We start from the raw sequence: 9,873 nt of genomic DNA, 5'->3' as shown, positions 1-9,873 counted from the left end.
AGACTTGCTTATAAGACGTGTGTGCGATTTTAGACACGTGGTGGGCTGCAGCGCCTCCCGTGCAAGCTGACATGGAAACTCACGAGTTGGCCGTCTTACGGGAAGCCTCCCATCCGTCCATCTTAGATCAAGTTAGTAGAATCAGTTTTTAAGGGTTAATACGTGCCTGAAACGCGTTTTCTATGTTTACTCTTAAGAGTAATAATCCCAGCTCTTACCTGCAGGTCAGCTCACAGCTAGAGCGAGAACTTGAAAGGTGTGCGGTCATGTCTGCCCCGTGTGCGCCCTCTGCCCACCTCTGGTTCCTGCTCTGGCCCAGGGCCGGCCCCTTTAACTTCTCACAGAGTTCCTGCCAGCCCCCAGGGGCCCCAGGACGCCAGGCAGAGCTCTCGTGCTGTCAACAGCAGGGTCCTGCTCACGCCAGGGCTCTCTGGGGTCCCTCAGGCAGTACCCACAGTCACATGGTCTTGTTTCCACTTCGCAGAGATGCATATTCAGATCACCGCTGGTCCAAAGAAAGGCTCCTGTCGCTAAATCGGGAGCAGACACTATTTAGGCTTCGCAGAGGGTAGCGGGTGGAGCCACTGCCTGCGAGGGGCGCCTCAGTTGCCCTGTGTCTCTGACTGTGCCTCCCGTTCTCAGTCCAGGCAGCTGATAAGTGCTCCCCGAGTCTGGGGACATGGCCCTTTCTGACTCTAAAACTTGAATCCCCTTTGAGCTTCATAAGAATTCCTAAAGACTCCCAGCGCTACAATCCTGAAATGTAAAAACAGAGAGGCTAAAATTGAGCTGCACTCTGAATGAGAAGGCAATGGCACCCCACTCCAGTACTCTTCCCTGGAAAATCCCATGGATGGAGGAGCCTGGTAGGCTGCAGTCCATGGGGTCGTGAAGAGTCGCACATGACTGAGCGACTTTACTTTCGCTTTTCCCTTTCATGCATTGGAGAAGGAAACGGCAACCCACTCCAGTGTTCTTGCCTGGAGAATCCCAGGGACGGGGGAACCTGGTGGGCTGCCGTCTATGGGGTTGCACAGAGTCGGACACGACTGAAGCGACTTAGCAGCATCAGCAGCTGAATGCAGATGGTTTCGAGAGGAGAGGGTCATCCTGAGCTCAGGGTTGTGTTTTTTTTAACTGTGTTTTTCATTCAAGTAAATTGTGTCCCCCATGTGATCAGACAGGATTGGACATCGCCACGGGCACACGCTCTGGACCATCCAGACTGCATGGCCCCACACGGCAGCCATGAGGCCCGTGTGCCCCGTGGCCATCTGTGGCCCGGAACACACCCAGGGACTCCCAGGCTTAATGCACAGAAGAGAACCTAGGAAGCTCATTCTTAGCTTTCTGTCACTGACAAGGTGTTGAAATGATAATATTTTGGATATACTGGGTTAAATAAAAAATGTTACTCAAATGATTTTCATTTGTTGGTTTTTCACCTTTTCAGCGTGGCTGCTAGACAGTCTGGAATTGTGTGTGTGGCCAGCGCTGTGTTCCCACCGGGCAGCGCGGGCCCAGACCCCCTTCTAGGGGCTGCTGGACCCCGCCATGCCTCCTCCCTCCCGGCCAGCTCTTGGCCTCAGGTTCAGGGAAAGGCAGGTGGATGCAAACACTGAAACTACAGTGGAAAAACATCAGTGATGCATTTTTTACTTAATCCAGTTTGGATTCCATCATTTCCTCACAATAGTCTTAGCAATGAATAGCCTGAATGAAAAAAAATGAAAACCTTTATCTTTTTTCTCAGTCTTATGGGGGTGTTAATTTACTAAGGCTTGTTTTGTTTTAACTTGGAAAGGAATTTGAAGTCATTTCTTTGATTGCCATTTCGAGTTTACAGCCTCAGGTGGGCTAGAACTGCAGGCAGGCAGAGGGCTTGCATGTCAGGGTCCCTCTTAGCAGCAAGCCTGCCCGTGGGTGGCCTTCAGTCTAACCTCACGGTGGTCTTTAGGTCACTCAGGCCCAACAACACAGAAAGGGAAACCGACAGCTTACAAGCCAGTCCTGATACGTTAAATATTTTAGGGCTGGAGGGGTTTTCTTTTGGGGACGTCATTTGACGTGATAATTAAACCCAGGAAAAAGACAGACTACTCCCAAAGTGTAATGAACATATTACATAATTATGCGATCTTTGGGTATATTTCTGACTCAGGGCCCACTCTGTAGGGGATTTAGAACACAAAACAGCATTCTTGCCCTTGAGAAAGACTGCCTTTGAAAGTCGGCTCTCGTATTTCCGTGGTGGCTGCTCCTTCCCAGCTGGTTGATCTTCCAGCGGCCCCTGGAGGGCGTGTGGAGGGCGTGTCTCCTTCCCCTCTCTGAGAAGGAAGCAGCCTCTCTGCTTATCCACTCCTTAGTCCTGGGTCACTGGGTATAGACAGGGCGTCTCTCGGAGAGCTCTTTGTTTGCCAGTTTATTTTCATGAAACTCTTGAAATTAGATTATAAGACTGAGCTTTCTGTGTAATTGACATTCCTACAAAAATCTCCCCTCCCCGCCCCTCACGTTACCTTTAAGTGTCTATGGATCTTGCTCCTGTGTTGGAAGACTCTGTGATATTAAGGTATCAGTTCTCTCCCAAATTAACAGAACCCAGTCAGAATCCCAACAGTCACCCTTCTCTTTTTTAAGACATTGACCAGCTAATTCTAAAACGTATACAGAAATGCAAAGGAGCTAGACTAGCTAAGATAACTCTGAATAAACTTGGAAGACTAACACCACCCGATTTCAAGACTTATTATGGATTTCTGTGGATCAGTTGAACTCCCCGCCCCCACCCGACCCCCTGCAAATAGCAGCCTACCTAGTGAAGACATTTATAGTGCAGTCTCTTAGCCATAATATTTGATATGACAGGCTCTTGTCAATTTGAAAGTATTTGGAGTCATAGTCCTGAAATCCTCAAAAACACTGTCGTTAAAGCAAATAGAAGATACTGAGATGCAGGGGAAATCTATTTTGGAGACCAAACTGACTTAAGAGGTTATGCTAAAAACTAGGCTTTTCAGTTTTTATATTTAGCAGTTTGAATATTTTCACTGCCCCTTTTAGTTTATTTTCAGCTATGTTTATTTTTTCCAAAATAACTCTTACATTCCTTCGAAGTAATTTGAATGTGGGCTCACAGCTGACGTGAGGTACGGTGCAGGAGAATGCAGCACTGCATTTACTGCAGGCAGCATTGCAGGAGAATCTTCTCCAGTGGAGGAGACCCTAATGGTCGTGCAACATACTGGGTTGGGATCCTGTGGAGAAATTCGATTCTGTATTTACCTGTCAGAACTGTGGTTTGTATTTCTTCCGAGAAAATTGTGTAACCCTATGTAGAACCTCCAAAGAGAACTAGTAAAGTTCATGTGAATGACGTTCATATACCAGAGAAATTTAAAATGTTTTGCAATTCTCATTTTTAACAGTCGGTCGGGAGGAAAGCAGTGTCGAGCGTGCAGTTAAGGAAGGTGTAGAAAGACGGAAGGTGGGAAGTGAAGGTGTTCCTTACTCCAGTACGTAGAAGTGTATTTATAAGGCTTTTTTTATATTTAGGAAAAGAACTGACAATGCTGTGTACATGAAGTATTTTCCCTTTTTTCCCCCTGTCATTCCAGCTTGTGATGGTGAAGACAAAGGCATCTGGTCCCTCAGGAGACTCTGATGAGTCCTGTCCTTGAATTAAGTAGTGGAAGCGTGCTGTCTTACCATGCGCCCACCCCGATGTTGCCCCCCACTTCCTGAATGGCCACTTTCAGAGCCGCTGTCCCACTGCGGACAGAGACCGCGTCTTTCCGGCTCACCTCCGCGGAGGTGTCCGGGGCAGCATTTCCATCTGTCTCGTCCACCCCGTCGACAGCATGCTCGCCCCTCCACCAGGGTCGCTCTTCCAGGGGTGACTTACCTGCATGACATCTCTCTCCTGCCTCCTATGTCTCTGATTTTTTTTTTTTTTAACCTCTGTGGCTTGTGTAACTGCTCTCTGCTTTACACCCTGGTTTTAAATGGCTACACAGGAAGACTCAGCAGGTCCCTCACTCTCTCTCTCTCTCCTTCCAGAAGCTTCCCCGGTCGCGTTTGCCTTCTCAATTTGCGTTTGTTGGTTTCCAGCTCCTAGGCTTTTACTATTGCCTTTTTCTATGAAAATGTTTCTTCTCTTTGAAATGCCTGTCGGTGGCAGTTATTAAATATTTCAAGTATCTGAAAGGCTTTTGTTTTGCCTTGCTTTGCTTTGTTTTACAACTCAACATGGAATGGACATAAAATTCAGGGTAGAATTTCCCTCTGAGTTTCTCCCGGGTCGAAGGCAAACAGGCTTCACCGATGAGAGCACTTTTACAAGGGCTGTGACCATGATCAGCAGCCCCTCGGGGACTGGGGGGCCTCCAGTCTCCCGACGTGCTGGCGGTCCTGAAGCTGTCTTACACCAGTTTCCAGGAGAGAAAATCAGAATTCCTGCCTTTGCCGTAAATGAACCTTAATATCCAAATAACATTTCTAGAAACAATCCTAAAATGATGTGACACAAAATTCTTTCCAAACCTTGACATTATTATGATCTTCATAGATAAATTTGCAAAGAACCGTAAGAAATAGTAGCTCTGCAAAGCTGAACTTTTCATATATGGTTTCTGCAAGTCCCTGAATATTGTTATTAAAGCACAGAGAAGTATACTTTGTGTATCATGCCAGCAGTGCTGGCAAGCTGGCTACTCCAGGGAGTGGTCAGAGATGTGTGCTTTTTGCTATCAAGTGACTGACTTAGTACAAGTGTTTTCTGGTAGGTGTTTGCTCATCACCACCAAAGTATTGCTATTTAAGTACTATCTCCCCTTTGCTGGAGACACTTAAACAGAAAGGAAGTTGTGGTTCTGTCAAAGTTCCTTACAAACTGGCTGCCTCCTGGTATATAACGGTGTGTTGAGGCAACTTTGATGGCTTCTTGTTTTGTTTCAGATATACTGGTATTGATGCAATGGCCCTACCTCAAAACTGAATAATTTAACTATTTCTCATGGAAATGGACTCTGTTGGTATCTAAACTCCCCGTATTTCAGACCACCTTTTCTCTGCAGACACAATTCTCTAAATCCCCATGCAAACGGGTTCGTTTAACTTTTTTCCTTCTTTTTTTCCCCTAGTAAGACCAAAATGTCCTAAGTTTAGGAAGAAAATGGAATGGAGAGGGGAGTCTTATATCGTACCCTTAATGTTAGGAAATTTTATGTAGATGATTAAATGTATAGTTTTTTTAAGTTCTAGAAGGTTTTTCCCCTTACATGACCTACTTAATACCTCTCATTTTAAATATCTTTTTTCAAATTTAATAGAAGTTTTAGACCCGTTGCTGGCTTTGAGTCCAGTTTAAATATGTTGTTCATTCTTTTTTTTTATCTACCTCCAAGGAAAATTTCGACTTCCTGAAATGCTTCTGTAAGGGACACAACCATAAAATGGTTTCGGTGACATTTTATGAACTGGGAAGATTTTGCCATTTATGAGATGTACTAAAGCTGATGAATTTGCAAAACAGAGGTATCCAATACCCTGGACAAAACTGTACCTTTTAGAAGACCACGATGCCAACACCGCGCACACCGTCCCTGGGTTATCTCTTAATAGACGAGGCATCCCCCTCAGTCACTGTGTCCCTCTGGGCGTCTGGAGTCCTCAGGGGGGCCCTGGAGCGTGGGCTGCGCCGGCTCAGAGCAGGGCGAGCACACCTCCGGGCCGCCGGGTCTGTCGCCAACGCTGTGCGTTTCCATTGCAGGCACAGAAGGACCCGAAGAAGGAGCGGCCCCTGGCGCGCCGCAAGTCCGAGCTTCCCCAGGACCTGCACACCAAGAGCGCCCTGGAGGCCCACGGCCGCGCCGAGGAGCCGGCGCCCCAGGACGGGCGCTAGCCCCCACGCCCGCCTGTAGAGAAGACACGCTCCGTGTGCCATACCAGTCAGTCACACTCAAGTCCAAGCTTTCTCCAACCCCGTCTGTAGGAAATCACGTCCTTCCGCCTCAGCTCGAGACTAGGAGTTCAAACAATGGTGACCCCCCAGGGCTGTGCGCGCAGCCCCCCAAATTCGGGGTCCCCGCACGGCCCCACGTAAGATGGTTCCCCAAAATCAGAGCTAAGGAAAGCACCCCAGTCGTCACCTTCACGTTCTCCGCAAATGGGATTTGCAATCATTTAGGATAGGTGGGTCCTATGAGAATATCAATGGTTTTCAAATCAAAGGAACACTATAAAAGAGTATCACATATTTTTAAAGACTGTACAGCCCTTCAGACTGTTACACCAACAGTTTCTTCCTGGGTGGTGGTTTTTTTTTTTCTGTCTGTTTTTGTTTTTAATCCCACCGAGGTGGTTCTATGCTGTTGATCTTAACACAGCTCACTGGGAAAGTGACGTGACCCTTCTCCCCGCCGTGTCTTCCCGAGGTATCACTTTACTCCAGCCAGTGCCGTGCACACCACGCCCTGCTGCTGCGTGTCACTAAAGCCATATTTCCAGGTCTGTGGTCCAGCACCAGGGTCCCAGGAGTGAGCTCATAGGAGAAATTTGTTAAAAAATAATAATAATAATAAGCTTTCTCTTGCCTGGAATTGGAACTTTAAAGTGGCGCGCTCAATGTCTTACTTAGAAGAATGATTTTTCTTTACTTAACATGTTGTTACCCTTGAATGAGGCTCTTCAATTGATAAAATTCTCTGAGAATTCCACATTTTATAGAAAGTCAGACGGGAATCATTTTGAGTGAGGCCAGCTCTAGGCCCGAGACAGGCCACAGCTGCCTTTGGGCAGAAGTCACAGGATCAGTGCCATGGGTAAGTGCCACCCCTACCCCCATCCGCTCCCCACGGTGCAGTCCCCAGGGATTCATGGAGGCGGCAGAGGCAGCAGCGATGGCCTCCGAGGAGTCTCTGTTGCAAAGAGGACACCTTAGTCGAAGCTTCATAAGGAAAATACAGCGTCTGAGTCTTCACTGGTCTTCAATGCTGCTAAATATTTCAGACTTCCTTGCATGTATTAAGCTCTTTGTTTTCAATGGGACAGCACGAGGAGAAAAGTCTTTAAACTTAAGGCTCTGTTCTTTACGTCTCTCCTGGTGGCCAGTATTTTGACTGACTTATCCTGCTCGAAAGCTATTTGAGATGCACACAGCTGCCCTCAACCAGTGATTCTAGTTTCCCGTGTCTCTGGTGTAAGATGCTACAACTTGATGTTAAATGTCTTGATGCTTCAGAGGCTTCCGTCGGGATGTATCTCTCGCTCAAGGTCTGGGGGGACGCATTCAGACCCTGTGAAGAGCAGAGCAGACATCGTTCCCCATGCAGCTCGGAGCTCCTGCCCGTGGGTCTCAGTTAACCCCCCCACCCGATGGCGTGCATCTCCCTGGGTCCTGTCACTTGGAGGGAGCGGACCCCTTGTGTTCAGAGCAGGTAGTCAATCGGAAGGCCACCCCAGCCGAAAGCGGGAGGAGAAACCTTCCTGAGAAACTTGACAAGTATCCCTCCACTTTGCCATTATGAAATTTATCATTAAAAAAAAGTTCAGATGCCTTCTCCTTTTGAGGGAAAAAGGGTGCTTTTCACTGTATAAAGCAGCGTCTTGTGTATCTCGATAAACCATTGTTTGAACTTCAGTCTTCAGCTGACGGAGGATGTTCTCGGTGTGTCCCCGAGAGGTCTCTGGGAAGCCTCTCCTCTCACCCGAGGAAAAAAAGCGAAAAACCTCGGTGTTTGAGTGACGTGGAAAGCTCAGCATTTAAGAACATCTTTTTGTCTAGGTTTTCCTTCTGCTCTTTATTGAAGACAAACATTCACCAAAAAGGGAAGAAAAAAAAAAAAAAAGGTTTTGAGAGAAACTGATTTTCTTTGACGAGAGTATTATTTAATATTTTGGCCTCTTAAAGTTTTCCTAGTTAGAACTCAGATTCCCTGTGCTAATTGTTCAGCTTACATATTATTACATAGATACACTGTTTATTCTGTACCAAATTGATTTCAAAAGTACTGCATTGAAAATAAACTGGTGACTGTTTTTCTTCATAAAGTTCTGCGTTTGGCATCTTCACTCTTTCCAAAAGGTATCTGTACATCAGAAATGTCACTGTTCCGAGTGTCTTTTTAGCGCGGCTTTAGTGTGGCTTCCTTTTAATATTGTACATACATCGTACCGTTGTTTTATGGTAATGAGTAATAAAAATGTAGACTTCATATTTTGTACAAAATGTCCTATGTACAGAATAAAAAAAAAAGTTCATAGAAACAGCAAAAATAGGTAAGTGGCACAGTTATTTTTCTTTAGAGAATATCTGTAACTTTATGCTTTAGTGAAATGTTAAGTACGTACATATTTTTTAACATTTTGTAATTCAGAACTTTTCGTTTTGACATTGTTTATGAAGAGAAACTTCATACACTTGCCATTTAATATGCTCTTTTATCTAATTTTAAAAGAAGAAAAACTCTAAAAAATGGTGTATTATATGGACTAATAAAGAACCTGTGAATTTTACTGCTCATCATGACGCTAAATTCAGCCATGGTGTTGGGCAAGCCGGTGCCGATCACTGTGAGGTAACGGTGAGGGGCGGGCAGCCCCGCCGGGGACGCCGGCTGGAAGGCCCTCACAACACAGGCTGGGGGGCCACTCTGCCGTCCACCACAGCCCTGTCTTCCCTGAGCCTTCCAGAAGCTCATTTTTTTTGTTTGTTTCTCTAATGGAAAAAAGTAGAGACGACTTTTTAATGACCACCCTTGTTTTACGAGTAGGCAAATGTGAATCAGAACACAGTTTATAGAAATGGAATTACTCGAGCCCTAACCGTGATGTTTAAAATGGTTCTTGAAGGGACGTTAAAGTCCTGAGAGCAGAGCAGGATGGCTGAGGAGGAGTTGGGGTCCTAGCTGATCCACCTTCATCTTCCCCAGGGGCTCTCTGTCCTCACCGGTGCCGCCCAGGATCAGCCACTCCCTGGAGTCATGGCGACAAGCTCACCCTCCTCAGGCCTCCCAGCGGGTGGGCTGTGACCCAGGCCCCTCCGCTTCCTTGTCTGTCACGCGGGCCCTGTGACTCCTCCCCACCCCTCCCCGCCACCCACCACCAATGCGAACGTGCCGAAGTAGCTCCTGGAGCCGGGGCTCAGTGACGACCTCGGGGACGTCCCCGCGTGTCTGGTGACGGGGCCACTCTGGAGACGCACACAGGCTGTGCGCCACCGCGGAGAGTACCCGAGTGTGGCGGCCCTTCGGCGCTGGTGCAGCTGCTGGAGCGGCTGTGTCCTCAGGGCCTTCCCGTGCCCGTACCCCCTACCCCCCATACACACACCCCGACGTGCTCACACCAGCAGCACACACAGAGTCAGAATATGCGCTGGGGGGGTTGGCACTGATCAAGGGGCAGGGTCGGGCAGCCCTGGCACCAAAGGTAACATGGAGAAGTCGGCCTAAGGCTGCACTGTCTCGGGTGGGGCCCCTAGTAGAGTCTTCACTGCCCTCTCTGAGTGCGCTTGCTAGAAACCTCTCAAATTCCCTGTAAATTTAAGGGCACCTGCCACTGCCTCCTGCAGCCCCAGGGCCCACACGGGTAGGGCTGTGAGCTGAAGCTTCCACTCGGGCAGAGCAGGGGAAATAGCCCCAGGGGACACGTTCACCCCACATCTGCTTAGAGGGTGTTCAGACCACACTGAAGGCAGGCTCCTCAGAACTTAGCCCAGGTGAGCGCACAGCAGGTCATGTCCACAGGAAGTGTTGCTGTTGAGCGGACTATCTTAAAGCCTTCTCTCTTTGGGTCAGAGTCCAGATGATTCCATAGTAAACGCTTCTGCTAGGAAACCTAGAGGTTGCTTCTTCCACAATTGTTTCTCTGAGTTTC

At 47.7% G+C, this 9,873-nt stretch overlaps 1 protein-coding gene across 12 annotated transcripts in view; it reads left to right on the top strand.

Annotated features, from left to right (window-relative positions):
- Positions 1–8,521, top strand: part of PPP2R5C (protein phosphatase 2, regulatory subunit B', gamma) — a 98,639-nt gene extending 90,118 nt beyond the window's left edge. For 5 of the 12 annotated variants that reach the window (XM_010851344.1, XM_010851355.1, XM_010851343.1 and 2 more), the window contains one exon: positions 5,771–8,521. In XM_010851344.1, the coding sequence (XP_010849646.1) occupies positions 5,771–5,902 (132 nt within the window). In that variant the 3' untranslated portion in view covers positions 5,903–8,521. The other 7 variants (XM_010851349.1, XM_010851353.1, XM_010851352.1 and 4 more) reach the window with 7 other exon arrangements.
- The last annotated feature ends 1,352 nt before the right edge of the window (positions 8,522–9,873 follow it).

Source organism: Bison bison, unplaced genomic scaffold, assembly GCF_000754665.1.
Source record: "Bison bison bison isolate TAMUID 2011002044 unplaced genomic scaffold, Bison_UMD1.0 scf7180017864302, whole genome shotgun sequence".
Lineage (NCBI taxonomy): Eukaryota > Metazoa > Chordata > Mammalia > Artiodactyla > Bovidae > Bison > Bison bison.
Note: the sequence above shows the minus strand (reverse complement) of the source record. Positions and strands in the feature narration are given on the sequence as shown.